We start from the raw sequence: 21,491 nt of genomic DNA on the forward strand, positions 1-21,491 counted from the left end.
CTCAAAACTGTAATCTCCTCTCCACCCAGTTCCTCCTCACTTCCTTCATGTCAGAACTCGACTCATGCAAGGTTAGTTTTCTTGGTTGTTTATGGTTAGTTTTTGTATAAATTACAGATTTTTCAAATGTTCCTTTTTTTTCCCTGTGCTTAAAACTCATTAAAAAAAAGTGTTTACAGCAATCGGTTCGTAAGGCTATTAGCGTGAACTCCTGCAATGTTACTTTCTTGGTTGTTTATGGTTGGTTTTTAATAAACTTCGGATTTGTTCAAATGTTCCTTTTGTGTCCCTGTGCTTAAAACTCATTAAAAAAAAGTGTTTACAGTGATCATTTCTTAAGGCTATTAGCGTGAACTCTTGCAATGTTAGTTTTCTCTGTTACATTTAGTTTACTATTACACTGTGCATTCTATGGTATAATCAACTATTTTTGTGCTTAAAAATCTTTAAAAAAAAATATATTTACATTCAGCTCGTACGGTCCAGAACGGATTAATTGCATTTACATACAATCCTATGGGAGGAAATTGCTTCGGGTCACGACCAGATCGGGTTGCGACCAGAGTTTTGGAACGAATTACACTAGTGACCTGAGGTTCCACTGTACCTTTAATTTTGCTTCAGTTCACAGGATGTTTCATTTATTATTTTTGTGTTCTTCATGACAAATACAAACTCGGGTGCTTAAGACCTCTGAACAAGCTGCAGAACACAATTCAATCTGCCTCTGTGCCAGTTATAGTACTTTAGACATATTGCAAACAGACCCTCTTTTAAGAGCATTTTTTAATAGATTATGGATTCTTGTGTAGATTGGCAAAGTGCAGCAGCATTGCCAACTCATACATCCAGAATATGAGCTTTAAATTCCACTGTTTTTACTGTGTGGAGTTTGTGCAATCTCCTTGTATCTGTATTGTTTTGTCTGAGAACATGGGATTCCTCTCACATTCCAAAGGTATGCAATTGAGGTTGATTTACAACATTAAACTGATCCTCCGTGAGTGATTGCGAGTGTGCAGGTGAATGCACTCTGCAACAAGCTGGTGACCTGTCCAAAGTTGAGTTCTGCCTTCAACTTAATTCTGTCAGGACAGGCCCAAGTTCCTCACAAGCAGGCACTGCAAAAGAATGAATGAATGAATTCCTGTATAAATATTTTCTTGATTAGGTTACCAAGTATCACAGGTGCAATAAAAGATAGAATGAACTACAGATTATTTGTTGAGTTTCAGCAAACATCTGTACATCTGAAATGTTTTGGTTAACAAATCATTTAAACTTTGTTTTTTGGGTCACTTATGAATGTTTTCACTTCAATGAGAGAACAAGAATATATTTGTGTTTCTGTGAGATGAACACTGTTGACTTGTAACAGGTCACCGTAAGACTTTGGAGCTACGACCAACTCCTGCACATTAAATAACCGTACCTTCAATAAGTGGCACTTCACCATGGAGTTTGGCTTTACTTGTGAAGGGAGCATTCTGCAATACTACTGCAAACAGAGGTGGGGTAAGTGACTGTAGAGCTGAAAGGTACATGTGAAGCTTGTGTTCATCGAGTCCATGTTCACCATCCTAGAATGAAAAAGATAAAATCAAATATACTTTTTATTCCTAAAATCAGGGTAATAATAATAATAGAATGGCCATCAAAAACATCTTAAGACTGAATCTGTTACTTATCCTTCTTTCAAAACATTGCTCTCGGATAAGCAAGCCTACTGATCACTTTAATGGGAAGGAGAATACCACCAAAATTATCACTGGATTTTGTCACTATAAATATATGTAAATAGTCATCAATCACTGCCATCTGCAAGGATTTTTAATGGTTCTGGTAGTAATATATTGTAAGACAGACTGACATGATTCATTTTTGATATGGCTAGAATGCAAGTCCTGTCTTAAACTCTAGGGCCAGACACTCTTAATACCAGCTAAAAAGTCTTTGTCACTATGACAGGGCACCTCCTTGGAATGCAGATTTTGTAGCTTACATCAGACCATGTAATATTGCATGGACATCTCATGGAGGCACAAGCTGGACACCAAGTTTTGACTGATGGACCATAACTTAAGGATGAGTTACACCAATGGACAGAACTTGGCACCAATTATCAATTAAAAGGATCGGCTAATGTGGGGGGTGTTGTTCATTGTTTTAATTAATTACCAGTATTGCTGAAGGTGATGCCTTCCTTCCAAGAGCACCATCTAGCTCCTATTAAGATTGATTTTTTTTTTTTGTTTTTTTACTGGATGGCCTAATTATCTCACTTGGCTACTGAAGTTGACTCATATTGAGAGCATTCTGCTTCTTTTAGAATTACTCTTGCCAAATTATTCTGAAGAACCAGAGTAGTGCAATCTTACACATGTCTACAATTAAAACAAAGTTTACCCAGCACAGGGAATACAGAACCTTTCAAATATATAATCATTAAAGGTATGTCAAAACAAGCCCTCAATAAGTGTTTTGTCTTTCTTCTAATTGAGAATAAAAGCTCCAAAGCACTTTTCTGTAAAGCAGGCCATATAAATGGAACATACCCTGAGCAGCTTCTCAATCCTCTCAAGCAGAGTGGGAATGAGGTGAGACTGCAAATTGTTCAGCTCTGTAGACCAAGCTGCAAATGCAGGAATAAAGACCTGGTGCACGGCACTTATAACTCTTTCAGATGGATCTCCCAGTGCTAAAATCATGAGCTCAAACCCCTGGTAAAACAGATTAAGAGGTGACAATTAGTACATAAACATATTTTGACTGAACAAAATTAATGTATTCAGGGCACAACACACTGTTCCTAGATCACATTTGAGAATATACAGTGCCTATAAAAAGTATGTATCCCCTTGAACATTTTCTCATAAGCAACATTTAATCATGGGAGATCTCTGCAAAATGGTCTAAATTAATTACAAATATCCATCCATCCATTTTCCAACCCGCTGAATCCGAACACAGGGTCACAGGGGTCTGCTGGAGCCAATCCCAGCCAACACAGGGCACAAGGCAGGAACCAATCCCAGGCAGGGTGCCAACCCACCGCAGGACACTAATTACAAATATGAAACACAAAATAATTGATTGTATAAGAACTGAAGCCACTATTTGGTAGATAAACTTTGTGCAGCAATTCCATCTTGAGCCTGTGGGGATAGGTCTCTCATCAGCTTTGCACATCTGGACACACATTTGTTTTCTCATTCTTCTTTGCAAAACTGCTGAAAGTTTTGTCAGGGTGCATGAGGATCATGAGTGAATCAAATCAACTGGACTGAGTTTCAGACTCTTACTTGGCCACTTAAAGGACAGTAACATTGTTGTTGTTAAGCCATGCTTGCGTAACTTGGGCTTTGTGTTTGGGGTTTTTGTCTTTTTGGAAGACTAATCTTCTCCCAAGGTGCAGGTTTCTTATAAACCACATTATGTTTTCCTTTAGTATTTCCCTGTATTTTGCAACATATATTTTAAAATCCACCCTCACAAGATTTCCAACAGAATGATACGGCCACCACCATGATTTAAAGTAAAGGTCTGTATCCTGACAGAAATCCTGTGGGATCCGACTCAATTTTTTGTGGTTCGGGACTAAAGTTTAACTCTACTGGACAGACGCTGGTGATTAGACTATATTCTTGTCGTTGGGAGTAGGCTGTCATAGTGCAGATGAATTTCTGAGAAATTTCTTGAAGAAAAAAAAAATTATAGGGCTGTCAAAATGAATGCGTTAATGCAAGCAATTCATTTTTCAAAAGGTATAATGTGTTATTTATCCATAATAGTGTTAATCGACACCTGTCGCTATCTAAGCCAAAGGTTTTCAAACTGGAGACCATGGCACAAGGAAACTTGACTTTATTTAAAAAAATAATCAATCTAAAGGTAACTTTTAAACTTCAAACTGTAGTTTTAAAATAAAAAGGCAAGTAATTGGTGCTTGAATGCATGCAAATAGACATTCCACTTTCAACAAGCTAATTTTTGTTTTCCTTTATCTGTATCTTTCCTCTTGTTTTTTATACATCTTTTGTATTTACACTTGGGCGTTAAATAGTAATATGATACTTTCCAGTCTTCCTAGCGGTCCATACATCTGGAGACAAGCATGAGTAAATTGTGCTTAAAATTAGCTGGGAACAGTTAGTGTTACGAAGTGTAACACTTCTAAACCAGTCCAATACCTCGTGAAGGTGGCACTCAGAGTAAGGGTGGCGAACAGTAAAGAGTAATGGTCCCCTAAACAGACCTTATTGTAACATACAAATGTATGCTGTGTGTGCGAAGAATGCCTGTTTCAAAGGTGTTAAAAGTGAGAGATGCACTGTCACTGGCTGTACATGGTACTTGTTGCTCCCAGTTACAATGATACTGTAAATGTGAGGTTAATAAATAATAGCAACTACATCTGTGAAAGGATGAACTGTAAATATGTATTCAAACTAATGGTGTGACTAGCTGTGATCTTGTGGTGGGCAGACATGATCCTCAAACAAGAATACATGTTTGGCGACAACCAGCTAAAAATATGTAGTGAATAGTGGTGAAATTTGGCACTGCAAAGGCTACACTTAGAGGGTTTCTTCCAAAAACATCCACCCCTAATTCCTTTAGTCTATGCACTAAACTAAAATGTTAAGGTTCGGGTAGATGGCAAAAAAAAAATAAAAAAAAAATGAATGAAACATTTAATGCTGAAAGGAAATAAAAAGCTAAAACAGCTGTTATCCAATCAGGAGATCAGTAGCACAAGGTAACTGAAGCTTAATGATTAATTTATATGTTGTAATGACAGAGGAGATAGATGCACACACACACAGACCACTGCAGCTATACATGTTTGATAAGTGCTTCCATTTGTTACTGTATATTTCTGTCATTTGAACTATTGCATCACTATGTAGCATAACAACAGTATAATAGGTTAAACTGCTGTGGCTCTATGCTGGCATGGCATATTTGTATTTCCAACTTTATTTATTCGTTTGGATGTGTAGTCAGAAGGTAGGTGGCTGTGCAGCTTTGTTTGCACTTTAATATTGTCATTAGGCAGATCTGTTGATTCAGGCGTTCTGGTTACCGAAATCTGCATCTCTGATGGCTATTCATTATCAGTTTTCTCAATGACAGTCCATTTGATGGGATGGGACACCGTTTATTTCAAGTGCATATTTTGCAGTTCCAAATTTCACAATCATACAGTAACCAGCAATTCTTTCAAACTCACACTGACTCCTGTACTGCTGTCGAAATGGTGAACAACAGAGAGCATACACAGCACCTGCAATAATGTATCGCTTAAGTTTATCACTCATCAACTGTTGTCTTTGAATGCCAATGTATAATCTGAATTTAGAGGTTTTTTGCCTGTAACAGGTTATATTTATTTTTAACAAGTGCAAGGCGCTCTCTGCACACTTGACACACAGTTGTGTTCAAAATAATAGCAGTCCAACATCACTAACCTGATCAGTCACTGTTTTTGGTAAAAATTATATTTCTACATGGCAAATAACTTACTAGTAGGTGTAGGAGAGTAAGAGAAGACCAAAAGACCCAACAGTCATGACATGCATGCTGCTGATTCTGTGTAACTGAATTATTAATTGAAAGGATTCAAAACAATAGAAGTGTGGAGTTCAGTGAGGTCATTCATTCTATGAAAAAACAGGTATCAATTACGGCCCTTATTTAAGGAAGGAAGGCAGCAAATGTTATACATGCTTATTAAAGTGCATTTCTCTCTGAAAATCTGAGTAAAATGGGTCATTCCAGACATTGTTCAGAAGAACAGCTTACTTTGATTAAAAAGTTGATTAGAGAGGGGAAAACATATAAAGAAGTGCAGAAAATGATGGGCTGCTTGGCTAAAATGATCGCAAATGCTTTAAAATGGCAACCACAACCTGAAAAACGTAGAAGAAAATGGAAAACTACCACTCAAACGGATCGAAGAATAGCCAAAATGGCAAAGACTCAGCCAATGATCAGCTCCAGGAAGATCTAATAAGGTCTAAAGTTATCTGTGAGTACTGTTACAATTAGAAGACGCCTATGCTAAGCCAAGCTATCAGCAAGAAGCCCCCCGCAAAGTCCCATTGTTGAACTAATGACATGCTGAAGAGGTTACAATTTGTCAAAGAACACATTGACTGGCCTAAAGAGAAATGGCACAAGATTTTGTGGACTGATAAAAACCAAGATTGTTCTTTTTGGGTCTAGGGGCCACAGACAGTTTTGTCAGACGACCCCCAAACACTGAATTTAAGCCACAGTACACTGTGAAGACAGTGACACAAGCATCATGATATAAGGATGTTTCTCATACTATGGCGTCAGGCCTATTTGTCGCATACCAGGGATCATGGATCAGTTTGAATACCTCAAAATACTTGAAGAGGTCATGTTGCCTTATGTCGAAGATGAAATGCCCTTGAAATGGGTGTTTCAACAAGACAACGACCCCAAACACACCAGTAAATGAGCAACATCTTGGTTCCAGACAAAAAAAAAATTGATGTTATGAAGTGACCAGCCCAATCCCTGGACCTTAATCCAATAGAAAACTTGTGGGGTGACATCAAAAATATTGTTTCTGAGGCAAAACCAAGAAATGCAGAAGAATTGTGTGCTGTAGTCCAATCATCCTGGGCTGGAATATCTATTCACAGGTGCCAGAAGTTGGTCGACTCCATGCAACACAGATGTGCAGCAGTTCTCAGAAACAGTGGTTATACAACTAAATATTGGTTCAGTGATTCAAAAGAAAGCAAAATCTTGAAACATTTTTCAGTTTAGACAGTGAATGTTTGAGTTTGTAAAGAAGAACGCAGACACTGCTGTTTTTTTTTTTTTAACAGCCCTATTTGAAATAGAATGTGCAGTGTTCCAAATGCATTTGCGTTGTAGCGTGCGGCCAGGGCTCTTGCCCAGCTGGGACGCCCCTCCATGCTGGGAGGACCAGGGAAGCAAGTGTGGCCAGAGCATTACCTCTCCCGGGACACTAGATGGCAATCCCCCTGGGTTGCAGCAGTTCCTCAGACTCCCGCAGGGCTGCATGGGAGATGGAGTGTGGTGCAGCCCTGTTCGGATCCACACACACCACCAGGGGGTGCTGCAGCAGGAGCTGCTGAGCCCTTATGGGCAGTTCTTCCGCCACACCCGGAAGTGCTGCCAGAAACGAGTAATCAAGCACCTGGAGCACTTCCGGGTGCATTATAAAAGGAGCCAGCAGCCACTACTCGGGGAGCCAGAGTCGGAAGGAGGAGCAAGGAAGCTAGACCCAAGGAGTGAAGGAGGAGAAGGAAAAAATTCATTGTTTGTGCTGTGCCGGGACTGTGTTATACTTGTGGGGAATGGGGAAGGCGTTTCCCACAAGGGGAAAAAAAAAATAAAACTTGTGTGCCGTGAACCTGTGTCCCATGCGTGTCTGTTGGGTTAGTCGGAAATAAAAGCTATTATAAGGATTTTGAGCGTTATTCACTTTTTTTAAACACACTGCTATTATTCTTAACAAAACTGTATATGTTTCATAGGGTTTTTTAAAGAGACTTTACGACTGTTCATCGTAATCAGAAGCTCACCCTCTGTTAGACCACGTTAAGAACAGCACCACTGCTCTTTGCAGCTCTAACAGTAAGCTTTCTGATTATTCCCAATTTTAGACAAAATTCACTTATATAAATCTGGAGACAATCATATTATATGTTTAGCTTCAGCAAGATTACCCTGTATGTAGTGCGATTAGGGCACCAAGCTACACTAAGGATCATGTAGTTCGAGACTAAACAGTATCAGGGTGAGAAACTGAGAAACAGATGGTACAAAAGCAATAGAACAATTTATTTACAAGGGCGCAAGTAAAAATAATTCACTTTCTTGCAGGCTTTAAGACACAGTTTTTCTGCCATGATACATACAAAAATGAAAAAGGACAAAACCAAAAACACTGAATATGTATTGCATTTACAGTGCACTCCCAAAAGCAAAATAATGATTAAAAACACAAAAGGCAGTCTTCCATTATCAGCAACACAGCTCAGGAAGAAAATTCCTTTAACCTCATTAGCATTAATTTTAACCCTGGAAAAATGAACCAAAATTTATATTCTTGTAATGTCTAGTATTGTCAATTTTAGTTCATTCAGCAACCTCCCATACTCTAGTAACCTTTACCATGTCACTCTGGTATTGTATAGTTGCATTACTTGTTCTTATAGAGGTCTTCTATGGAACTTTCCCTTTCCTTAGGAGACCTATTACCACATAGGCACCCCTTTAAATCAGTAAGTCCCTCTAATGAAATTAGTGCTCACATTAAGCATTAGTTGCTAGTCAGTGCATTTGCGCATATACAGTATGCCAAAACAACAATCACAAGTGCACATTTTTTCAAACAAACTGTTCAGACTGTTTATTCAAAAGGTGTACGTGTAATATGCTATGAAAATAAACGTTATACACCATAATCGCCTTGAAACTATACTTTGCCTCCTGATACATACCTGAACATATTTATCAGTATCGTCAATGTATCCCATTATAATACCTAGGCTTTTGACCACAGCTTCACGGACCATGTCAGCCTTGTCTTCTGTCAACATTTGTTGAAGCATTGAGAGAACCAGCGAACTACGAATTTCCTTCTGAAAACAAAGAATGTATTATAAATTAAAATGTAAATGGGACTTAAAAAACATTAGCCTAGAGAATGTTACACTAAGTAACCGAGATGAATGGAAGTTGTTTATAAATATGTATTTAATTATTTATTTTTAAATTTAATTCCATATCTTTGGACTTTAAACATTTTCAAAAAACTGATTTCTTGATCACACAGATTAAGAGCATTTCAAATTAAAAGTTCAACTAAAACTAAGCAGCCTGTTCCAGATTTACAATATAGTGTCACACAATATAAAACTGATATGGATTATAACACAATAAATATATAAAAACTGAACTTGGTAACAGACAAAGGTAAACATCTTTATTTTTTTATGTCTTCCATTGCATACTGGATTTTTCTATTTCTCGTTAGTGTAATAGTACTAGGGTGTTTTACCATGTTAGCCATTATGAATGTAGTGAAAAGTCAAGCAAACTGACAACTTTTATTGGCTAACTAAAAAGATTACAATATGCAAGCTTTCGAGGCAACTAAGGTCCCTTCTTCAGGCAAGATGTAATACAGAAACTGGAGTTCCCTGTGTTTATGTACACACTAGGACATGTTTAAAAAAAAAACATTGTTTTTCTCTCTTGTTAAATGAACCCTAGCCTGAAGGAGTCTGTTAAATGAACCCTAGCCTAAAGGAGTCTGTTAATTTTTTACATTTAAGATTTCTCACTTAAAGATTTACCAATGTTGTTTCTTGTCCTAGTGTGTATATAAACATCGGGAACTCCAGTTTCTGTATTACATCTTGCCTGAAAACACAGTTCACAACAAAACGTTGCCAGATGTCCAAAATTTACACTGGGTGTTACAGACTCAAATCAAATGTATGTTTTTATTATATTATAGTAATAATAATAGCTCACTACTCAAAACGCAGAGCGCCTAGATTTAAACACAGAACCTTTTGATTATAAGGCAGCAGTCCTTACCTCTGCATCATCCAAGAATACATATCAACTTTCTGTAGATGGACATTTGAGCTTGGGTTTGTAACTCATTGACAGCAACATGTACAGTCATATAAAAAGGTTTGGGAATCCCTCTCAATTCTTTGGATTTTTGTTTATCATTGGCTGAGCTTTCAAAGTAGCAACTTCCTTTTAATACTGTATATGACAAGCCTTATGGAAACATTAGTATTTCTGCAGTGACATTAAGTTTATTGGATTAACAGAAAATATGCAATATGCATCAAAACAAAATTAGGTGCATAAATTTGGGCACCCCAACGGAGATATTACATCAACACTTAGTTGAGCCTCCTTTTGCAAATATAACATGAATTATATCATTATTGAATTATAACATGAATGATTTTTTTTACTTTGGTTATATTCTTGAATAAAAGTGCACATATTTATTTGATATTTGGACTAAAGTCTTCACACATTATACACCTCACATCATTTAGTATAACATGGAAAAAGTTTCTGCTTTAGGAATGTGTTCAGCATTTCTCGCCTTGCATTTCCTTTCATCCTACACTTATCCAGATCGTTGTAGACACGAAACACACATGAAATGCATGTGTTCCAAATAATGATATATTATTTACCCTATAAAACCCCAGGCATCTCGCATGCAGAAAAAGAGTATTGAGATGGGAGAATTTTTTGCCCAATTTGAGCTCTGTCGGGGAGGTTGGGTCTGATGGGATAGTAGGCTGCTTGCTGCTTATGCTGATAGACACATTTGCAAAACAAAAAATGCTGATGAGGAGAGGTGCAAAGGAATTTAAGGTGGAACGGGATGGCAAATTTTTTCATAGGCTTCAGGGAATCTAGTGTTACAAGACCATTGCACCAGTATAACCCAATTAAAACTAGCTCAGTTCCTCTCTAACCATTGAGTTCAACACATTTTGTAGAGTTTGGCAAAAGTCCTAATAATTTGTATGATTTTGCAGAATCTTCACTCATCATGAATATTGAACATGCTTGGCACTCAGACTTTTAGAGATTCATATATTGTCAAATGCATTTGCGTCAATTAGATAACTGTGCCTCAAGTGTAAACTTTAATTAAATCATTTCCTTTACTATATGGAAATTTGAGATTTCGTTAAAAGTAACCTGGCCAGCTTTTTAAACCTCTCTCTCCATTTCTACTGCTTAAAGTATGCATTCCAGCTGCAATACAGTTTATAAACATATTAAAGGTTATTACTTCATATTTAATCTTTTATCTTTGCTCTCCAGATAGGTAGGTGATTGGGTATGTGATATGATTTGAGTAAGCTGTAGTGCTGTATGTCTTAAAATTGTGTAATTTATTCATTGTAATGCAATATTTTAAAAGCAGCAAACATCAAATACATCATTGATTTATTATTTTATGTATTACAAGAAAAGAGTCACCAATATTCAATGCCTAAAATACATTGTAAACATGTCAAAATTGCCAGCTTTACCTCAGCCAATTTATGAGAATAAAATTTAAAAAAAAAAAGTTTTTTTTTTTTTTTTTCCCTTACAGGCAAATAAGGTGCTAGGGCACCACACGATTCAGCTACTAACAACCTTCTCTCTGGATACTTGTGATTAATCTGAAAGACAATTAGATTATAACATTATAATCATAGAGTGTACATTCTTACCTATTAACATGTGTAGCATTTTGCTTGAAAAACTGAATACCAATACACCAATAATTCAACATTTTGATACATGAAATGTAAACACATTTAAATATCCTCCTACAATGAAACAAATACCTGTAAAGGATGCTAATCATTAGTATAATAATTAAATTAACGGTTACATATTACATAAACATAATATTTTAAAATAAGAACAAGTATTCTGACTCAAATAAATATTTGGTGGGAATACCTTTACAAAAAATTACTGGCATTTTTAGATTGGTCTCTACTACTTTTGCACAGGGTAGTGTTAATGGGCTAACTCTTTTAGGGTTCTTCTAAAAGTTTATGTTAAACTAAAGCCTAGATTTTAACAAGCCATTCACTTTATTGTTTATATTGTGGCTCTAGCATTGAATCTTGGCATCTCAACTGATCAAAACAAGTTTTCTTCAAGGTTTCACATGTACATTGACATATGCAATTTATATTCAATGCTGTCAGGCTTACGCATTTTGGTATAGGTAAGATTTTCTATAGTAAGATACTGTCTCTACTAGTGGCAATGCTGTATGCTGCTAATTATAACATTTTTAACGCTGGTATGCTGCCAATTGTAACATTTTTAACTCTGATCTTACCACCAGGAAAAAAATTTTTTTTTTCCATGATTCATTAGGTCTCTGGATTGGTTTACTACCGTAAGGTACTGATATTTAAAAAGGGCATGAACATATAAACTAAGAATATTATAGTTGTTAACGAAAATGAAATTTACTTGCATAATATGGGCACATATAGAAAAAAATATGCAAGTTTAAAACATTTTGATTTAAGCTGAATTGCTTAGAATACATTATTCAAACATTCATTTTTTTTCCTTCAAACCTGAAATATATAGGGAAGTGACCCATCCTCCCCACTTAAATTTATTTATTTTAAGAGATATTCCATATGCTTGACAGTTACATGGATTAAATAAAAGTCACTCTAGATAAATTGTAAATAATTATGGGAATGATAATAAAGAGTCACTTCTTCAATTTTATCTTGAATACATTTAGCTTTAACAAATTAAAGTCAAGGTTAAATGAAAATTCCAGTACATACTTGCTCCCAGCATTGTGGAAGTAGCTCAGCCTCAACACGAGTAGGTCCTACATGACGGGCAAAAGCCACACACCCAGTCAAAATCATCTGTCTGGGAAGATGATGGGAAAAGCAAAGCATGATTAAAACATTAATCAAATTATTCTTTATTATTCAAGCCAAGGTACATTTTTAATTATACATTATTGATTATTAAGTATCAACTATTCAGTTCTTACAACATTACCTATACCTATATTTTCCATAAATATTGATATACATTTACTCTGATTTTACAGTTGATAATCATTTGTCATTTGTTTTATCATTTGCACAAATCTATCTTATATCAATGTTCCAAATGAAAATATTCATCCCAGTTAATTCTGTTCAGAACTGTGGTAAGATAAGAAAACCACTTCAGTGTCTTTACTCCAGTGTAAATAGAGGTTAAAAATAAAATTCAAAATATATAGCAGTTTTCTTCATTGAACTACATAACATGGTGGTATGGTTGCTGCTAACTAAGAAGTACAGTAGTTTGTGTTTGATTTTCAGTAGGGTCACAGTGTCTTTTGTTTTCATTGTATCTCACTTCTATAGCGCACTAACATACTGAAAGAAGGCTTAACAGCTAAACTGTTGTTTTTTTTTCCTTTAATAACTGGAAGACGCTCCAGATATTTTATGACACTCAATGGATATCACAAAATCATCAAAAACTAATCAGGAATATAAAATAATCCAAAGTGTTCACATACTTAATTAAGCTGTGGATTTGAGTGTCATATCTTTCTTAAGGCACCTAATAATTTAAATAAAATTATAATATATCCAGCTACTTTAGTTTAAGTGATAGAAGTACTAATGCATGATGAAGATTTATATAGTTTGTATTAAACTGAGTCAATTTAATGAAAATGTCAAACACATTTCAAACATAAATGGCCAAAAGGAGAGCACAGTCAGGCACATGATTTCAAGTGGCACATTACCATGCATTATTGGATTCTGTTTTAAGTATGGTTTACAGAATTAGGGAAAACAGAATTGTGGTGATTATAAAATAAACATAATTATGACAAGAACAGACCATTAAGCCTAACAAGTTGGCCAATCCTTTTCAACTATTTTTTTTTTTTTTAATATCATCAAGCCAAGTTTTGATGATACCTAAAGAACCAATCTTTACCACACTCATTTGTAACTTACTCCATTGTTCAATGGCTCTCTGTGCCAAGAAAAAAAAATCTAACATTTATATCACCAGACACCTGGGGCACTTCCGGGTGCTCTATAAAAGGAGCCAGTTGCCACTATTCTGGGAACCAGAGTTAGGTGGAAGAGGACGAACCTTGTCATGAGGAATGCAGGCGAGGAAAGCGAGAGAAAGAAGAGAGAAGAAGTGTGCTTTGTGCTTTAACTGTGTTGTGCCGGTGGGAAATGGAAGAAAAAATAAATGCAAGGAATATATGGACTTTCGAATGAGTGAAAGTTTAAACTGTGCAATTATTATAAAAATTAATAATCCAGTATTTAATCAAATCAGAAATTTTTTAATTAGAGTGGATACGGCCATCCACAACAACAACTAATCAAAGTCAAGTGTACAGAGCTGTTATTCTAAAAACACAGAACTGGAAATTCACCTTATCAACATGAAGAACAATCTTTAGCCTCTAAAAACAATTTAATTGGAGCAAGACAAACATTTCAGTCAAAAGCAAAACAGAAAATGAGAAAAGCCCAAAGGCCTTTTTAAATATTACAAAAACACCTGAAAGAATTTTTGATCATCGAGCACTTTTGCTTAGTTTTGACATATTTAAACTTTTCCAGTATATTATTAAATTTATTTTGTTTTTGAAATTTAAAAAAAAGTCTCTGATGCTGGTTTCACTACTTCTACATCGAGAACAATTTTCATTATTATTTATCTTCAGCTTGTCCAAGTCAGACATCCTAGAAAATGATCAAGGTACTACTATGCAGGATATAACATTTGAAATATATGAATATTCTTGTTGCAAGAAAAAATACGTATTTCCTTTTGAAAATACATTTACATTTAATTTGTGAAGACTTAGCTGGTAGATTTCCAATGCAATATACTGCAGGTGTTAGGTATTATATACAGTACTGGTCAAAAATTGTTTTTTTTTTTTTTTTTTTTAAATTTAAGCAGTTCATGCCCAGCGATTAACCTGAAATGGTACAAAGGAACAATAAGCAGTAAAAGTTTAGGTCACCAAAAACATAATCTCATTCACAGAGTTACAGTATAAAAAAGGCCTTTTTTGGGGAACAAGTAATAGGTTAACAACTTACAGCCTTTCTGTAGCAAATGAACTTAATTAAGCACTGCAAGTTGTTGCAAACAATTCTTATGGACATCCCAACTTTTACTTATTAATTACACACCCTTTGCATGTGTGTTGCAACACAAACTGAAACATCACTTAGAAAGACAATTAAGAAAGACAGACAGACCATTCTAACTCATAAAGGTGTTAATCATTTCTTTCAAAAAATTACGAGTATAGTGTCAACGAGTATAGTTTCCCACACCATTAAAAGGAACTTTTAAACTGGAGGAAACTCTGACAGGAGTAGTTCCGGCAGACCCAAAGCCAGAACAGAATTGGAACACAAGTTTCTAAGAGTCAACAGGTTGCATTATAGGCATCTAACAGGACAACAATTTCAGGTACAGCTTACAGAGGTCAAAGTAAGCAAGTCTCACTTTCAACTGTGAAGATTGGATTTTAAGCACAGATCTGGCAGGTCAAGTGGCAGTAAAGATGGTTATTGCTAATATTACAAAAAAAAAAAAAAAAAGAAATAAAGGCTTGCCTTGGAATATGGAAGACTGTCCTGTAGACTAATGAATCCAAATTTGAAATCTTTGGTTCATGCAGGGTTTATATACACCATACAGTAAGCAAAAGAATGATCCCTCAGTGTGTGATACTAAACAAACAAATTACAAGCAGAAACTGGATTGAAGTGCTTATCTGTTTTACTGCTAGAGTTAATGTTAATAAAGGGTAACCCCAACAAAACGGACCTAAAAACATAACAGGATATTAATAGGAAGACCAGGACAACAGCCAGCATCTTCTTCTCTTTTAGGGGATTCACAAGTAACAGCAAATACAGATAAATGTATTTCAATACTGGGCAAAACCCTTAAGTCTTTATACCTGCAGGTAAAAGATGATCTTCCTAGCCATTGGAGATAACAGCACGTGAGTTTAATCCTAGAGACTGGGCTATAATAAAGGTCTACAAGAAAAACAATTGCCTAACTCCAAGGACAAACATGCCATATCAGATTCTTTGAACTACTTCAAAACACCACACTGAAACTTGAAAGGAAAGCAAACTGGATCCATGCATCTCACTTCTGAAAGGTTCCATCTTCAGTGAGGGATCAAGCCATCAACCAACATACTCAACTTCTAATTAAAGGGTTCTTGGGCTTATTGTGTTATGTGCTGGTAACCTCTGACACCAAAAGGAAAAAAAATATTTTCATGAGTCCTGAATCAGAGAAGGCATCCATCTGCCTCAGACCAAGGGTTAATATCCTTTGCTTTCAGGGGTTGGACCCCCAAGGCCAGACTATTATCATTCGTCTGCAGCAAAATCTTTCAAACTGCGATATAGGAAGAAAAGTTCATTATCTGGAAACATAACATAGCAATAACTGTTTACACAAGCAATATGTGCTTATTGAATAGTTTTAACTAGTGTTTTCACTAACGGAAATAGCGAGTGATTATCCATCCATCCATCCATCCATTTTCCAACCCGCTGAATCCGAACACAGGGTCACGGGGGTCCGCCGGAGCCAATCCCAGCCAACACAGGGCACAAGGCAGGAACCAATCCCGGGCAGGGTGCCAGCCCACCGCAGCGAGTGATTATTCTGAATTTAATTTGTTTTGTATTTAACTTGTGCACAAATGGGGATAATATATAGTATCAAATAGTTTAGAAAATGTGATTATTGTGACATGGCTTGCACCTAGTGGAAAAACAATATGTAAGAGTAGATATTTCTATAATTATCTTGTACTCTGGGCCCATTGACACTTGGTGTGAAGTGACAATGTTACCTTAAATGATAAAAGGTTATATTTAATCTGAAATGTGCCAACTACCCATCTCCTGTGAGGAATCAGAATTTAGCACATGATAACTACTGCATTTAATATATTAGTGACAATCACCCCATAAGCACTTACAACATTACTAGTTAAGGTCAGACCAATTTAAGCATTATTGGTGTTAATATTTAATGTTTCAGTGTATACTATACGGTTGAACATTAAGGGAAATTTGTTAACTAAGACGAGAGACAGTAAAATTATGGGATAGTATATAACAAGTGTCTTGGGAATGGGGAGCTCAGGACAAAGTGTCTAAAAAATCCATTAGTATAGATAAGCATTTAAACTAGCAGCTGTCAGTGGCAATATGGGACAAATAATTAATATAATGGCTTCTTGGGCCTAAGTAATATTGAAGATAGCCAAACAAGGTAAAAATTTGGCACCACAGAGACGGAGTGTCTAATGCAAAGAGTGACTGTAGGTATGCAGCTACTAAATTTAGGCTGGGAATCCTAACTTTATACTTCACAGGACTCATGCGTTCCTTTCCTCCACTACTGCAGGACCCATCCCTTTCATCAGAAACTTACATGGGTTAGACAGGATTAAAAACAGAACCCAATTGCCTTTTTTGAATTTAAGAATTTGATTTTTCTATTAGAATTACGATTCTGGGTCTCTTGTTCAAATTGCTGATGCACAGTGATGGATAACAATCTAGAAATATGTTCTTGGAGCGAAGCTACCTGATCGACAAATTCTGTCCCATGAGTGTCTCAGTGCGAACCCCCGGCCCATTCTTCCCAAAAAAGGTCCAATATCCCTCTTGGCCGCTTGACAAATAATCAAATTAACTTTAAGCCAGTAGATGCCTGAGGAGATTCCTGAACAGTAAATATGAGAAAAGGAACACCGTGTCCCATGAGGTCAGGTCACCATGACCCACCTACCAAATGATCTGCTTTTAAGTCTTATTAAATCATTCAGTCAGTCCATTCGTCTAAGTATGATACACAGTGGTGGTCAGTTGTTTAATTGCAAGGCACTCACATGGCTGTTTCATGATGCAGGAGGTAAAGGGTGTACCCATGTCAGTTAAAATCTTGTGTGGAATGCTAATGTGAGTGAACACTTCTGATAGAGCCTTAGCAATAGTTTCGTCATTAGCCTTTTGCAAAGTGGCCACTTTGGGATATCTTGTTGCATAATCAACCAGCATGAGTATTCTTACTTTTGGGAAGTGGACCAACAATGTCTAACACAACTCCCTCAAAAGGGACGTCCAAAATATGCAGATAACTTGACAGTTGGGGCAAGACTTGCAAAACCTCACCAGATCCATATTCAGCCAATAAGAGCTTTTTGAAATACAATCCCTTGTCCTCTCCGCACCAAGACATGGGTATGAGCAATTTTCATCACTGTCGATCTGTGCCCTCTTGAGACCACCAACTGCTCAATCGGTAAGCCTCCAATGTGATTGGAAATCACCCTATACAAGAAGCCATTCTTAATTAAAAAGTGCAGTTTTGAAGCTAGGGCCCTCCCATTCCTCATAGTAACAATCATCTGCAACAAGTGCTTGTTCAAATGCTAAACCTAAGCTCGGTCGTCTAATTGCAAGCTTGCAAAATCAGACTGTGTCAGCCCCTGTGTCCCCAGAGGCTGATACAACAGACCCCGACTCTGTCTCGGTGTCAGCCCCTGCCTCCTTAGGCAAAGGTTCCCCACAGTCAGAAGCAACAGTCCAATTTAGGGAGGCTGAAGGTGCAAGTGCCTGCTGTGCAGCACCCTCCAACTGCTCCAGAAACTCAGCTGAAGGTTCATCCCCATCTTCACTTGGCAAATCAGGTCCAATCTCTGAGATGGCTTCCTGGTCGACCTTGTCAGCTGTGAGCTCCTCTCTTTCTACTAAACAAAGAGATATTTTGCAGGCAGCAAAGACCTGTGGGAATAGGGCATTCCTCCTCCCAACTAAGAAAGGCCAGGGTGAAGAGTCCGATACAGCAGTCCAAACTTTAAAGTTCCTTCCCTTGTATTTCAGTGGGAGTAGTACCATCTCATACTGTTTAACATCCCCATAAGCACAGCTAATGTTTAACATGCTTCATGCTTATGCAGGGTATTTGCCACAGTACATCATTTTGGATGACACAGAGTCCAACAAGACCTCTCGCACTGTTAAGTCAACCGAAACCTTAATGTTAACCCTTTTCCAAGAACTTGGCTTGACAGCAGCAGACCTTGGCCAAGCCACTCTCCAAGGACTGAGCAGGTGGGAGACAACACTCCCTAGCCAGATGCCCAGACTGGTCAGAGCGAAAGCAGCTGCGGCCAGTCCTGGCTGCGGAATTATCCCGATGGCATCTTCTGTGTGGGGAGCTGGTCAGATGCTCCTCCTCAACAGCGCTGGTGATGTGCCAGCTACATAGGGGTCAAAGCCAAACTAGGGTTGCCCCTCTGCTTCCAAATGGCTTGGGCTCCTTCCAATCTGAGGGTCAGATTCAACAGAGTTTTGACATTACTCTGAATCATCTCATCACAGAGGTTCTCACTTAACCCAGACAACACGGTGTCAATAGCGAGCCCCATGTCAACCAGTGGGTGATGGACATGTAACTCAGAAAGTCTGCGAACTTGCAGCTGCACCAGCAGCAGACAACCAGTCAGTGTTAACAGAGTGTTGATGCTCAGCACAGTTTGGGGGTTGTCAGGGTCTCAAAGACCTCACAATATCATTAAATTAGTAACTTCTGAAGCAAATAGCTACCAGTGGTACTATTGAATGGTCTGATCGTTGATGAAATATAGGACTAAGTACATTTTTTGTGACACTTATATTGCTAAAATTTATTGGATAAAAAGGAACGCAGGAAAAATAGGACATTGATCAAGTAGTTTGTGACAATGCCATATTAAGAACTTTACATTTCTGAGATTTATAGATGCGAAAAATCTAATTAATACAACTATCACACATATGATTATACAATTAAAAGCAGCCATATTTGAAGTAGAGAATTGGCTCAAATTTGAGTCACAGTAGAACTTCTTTGAAAACTAGTCACCTTATGTCAATTTAACTGCATGGGCAAACGAATGTTACCTTCTCACAAGTGCTCTCAGAACTACCGAAGCTTCAATGACGACTCCTTTCACACTGGAGCTTACCCAGTTGCTCCTTAATGGTACTTACCTTGTCTTTAGATAACATATTTATCAAGGTTTGCCCAAAGGGCATATACTGTTTATACACACACACACACACATTCATAGGAGACACAGTCCATAGTGGAAACATTGGACATAATATAAGAACCATTTCTGTCAGTAACACCAGTTCACTGTATGGCACATACTAATAACTACCTGTAATAGGGATTGAAAATTGGAGTTTTTTATTGTATTAAATAGGACTCATAATATTTAATTTGTATGAACAATTTTAGATACAATGTAGCTTTAAAGTAAATAAACGGTGTGAACAAGACTGTAACTATATTATACATAATTACTTTTACTTGTAGGCATTTAATCAAGAGTTTAGCAAAAAGGTCTGTAGAAACTAAATGCAGACACAGGACAAGAAGTGCTTACAAGCAAGTAATTCAGCTCAATGATTACATCATACTCTAAAATACCGCCAGGGGTTTGGAACAGAAGTAAATGGTGAAGCTGAATGAAGACAATTGTTTGAAAGGTTAGTGATGAAGCTAAAAGTTTTAGAAGACACTGTGGGTGAAGTTGGAGACCTCTGTAGAAAAGTGGTCCATTAAACATGTTCTTTTTTTTTTTTAAACAAGAGCTAAGCAAATTGGAGGTAATAAACAATGTATTTTAACACAGTGTTGAATTCTGGAATGCAAATAAACAAGCTAATGCAGAGAATTATAAGAAACATGCAAATATAAACCAAATGTTAAGAAATATATTTTAGCTCAGGTAAACTACCCAATATGTATATGTTCATAAGAAGATTGGGCTTTTGGGGACTTTAACTTGGGCTTCAAAAATAGTTTAAAATAAATTTAGGCTGACAGAAGAGCAAGGCCAAAGGTACTGTAAATTCACAGTCATCAAATTTTAACTAATACCACTTACTAGAAATAGCCATCAAGCCATGGTATAAAAGATAATACAGCTACAGTCAGCCCTCCATATACACAGGCGATTTGGCTCCAGAATTCACAGACACCAACATCCTCAGACCCTCATTTAAAAGAGCAAAGTATCTATATTACTAACCGAGAATGGTAAACCAGATGGCATCGACGCAGGTACACGGCGATGGGACCATGAGACATACTGCGCAGGCGCGTACAGCGCGCGTCTCATAGACCGCATGCGAAGTCGTATCCACCGCGAACGAAGGAGTCACGGCCCAAAAACGAAAGAGCTCAACTGACGTGAATGAGAAATGAAGCAACAACGTGCCCATAGCTAACGACTAACGACACAGCCATAAAAAAAAGAGGATTCTACGCTGCAACCCAGAGTCAAACGGAAGAGGCTACGGCAGCCCCACAGGTCCACAATGATACTACGGAAGGCGCAGGCATCACCGCCATATTGTGGGTGGCACTACTACGGAAGGCGCAGGCGTCACCGCCATATTGTGAGTGGCACTACTGCGGGGTGAAGTTAGGAGTAATGTGCTGCTTGAGATTGTACAAACCGCTGAACGCTTTACACCGAATTCAAACACAATACAGCTCAACGATACAAATGAACGCAGGCGCCTACAACGTGCGTCTGAAACTGCAGAAGCAAAGCAGGCACGGGTTCAAAATGAACGAGCTCGACTGACGGATATAGAAACGCGAGCCCGGCTGGATAAAATCAATGAACGCAGGCACCTACAACATGCGTCTGAAATGCCGCAAGCAGAGCGGGCACGGCTCCAAGACGAACGAGCTCGACTAATGTATTTCAGGATACCCAATGCCGGGGGTAGGCGAGCGAAGCGAGCAGGGGGCGGAGCCCTCCTTGTTTGCATATAACCTAAAATATTTTAAAT

At 37.4% G+C, this 21,491-nt stretch overlaps 1 protein-coding gene across 6 annotated transcripts in view; it reads right to left on the minus strand.

The window, feature by feature from the left end:
* The window catches only part of relch (RAB11 binding and LisH domain, coiled-coil and HEAT repeat containing), a 240,500-nt gene that overhangs the window by 102,279 nt on the left and 116,730 nt on the right, over positions 1-21,491 (minus strand). For all 6 annotated transcript variants that reach the window (XM_051929028.1, XM_051929027.1, XM_051929026.1 and 3 more), the window contains 5 exons: positions 12,378-12,468; positions 11,160-11,231; positions 8,511-8,651; positions 2,556-2,720; positions 1,433-1,580 (listed from right to left, as the gene is read on the minus strand). In XM_051929028.1, the coding sequence (XP_051784988.1) occupies positions 1,433-1,580; positions 2,556-2,720; positions 8,511-8,651; positions 11,160-11,231; positions 12,378-12,468 (617 nt within the window). The remainder of the gene's footprint in view (positions 1-1,432; positions 1,581-2,555; positions 2,721-8,510; positions 8,652-11,159; positions 11,232-12,377; positions 12,469-21,491) is intronic.

The sequence above is a fragment of the Erpetoichthys calabaricus genome, chromosome 6 (genome assembly GCF_900747795.2).
Source record: "Erpetoichthys calabaricus chromosome 6, fErpCal1.3, whole genome shotgun sequence".
NCBI lineage: Eukaryota > Metazoa > Chordata > Cladistia > Polypteriformes > Polypteridae > Erpetoichthys > Erpetoichthys calabaricus.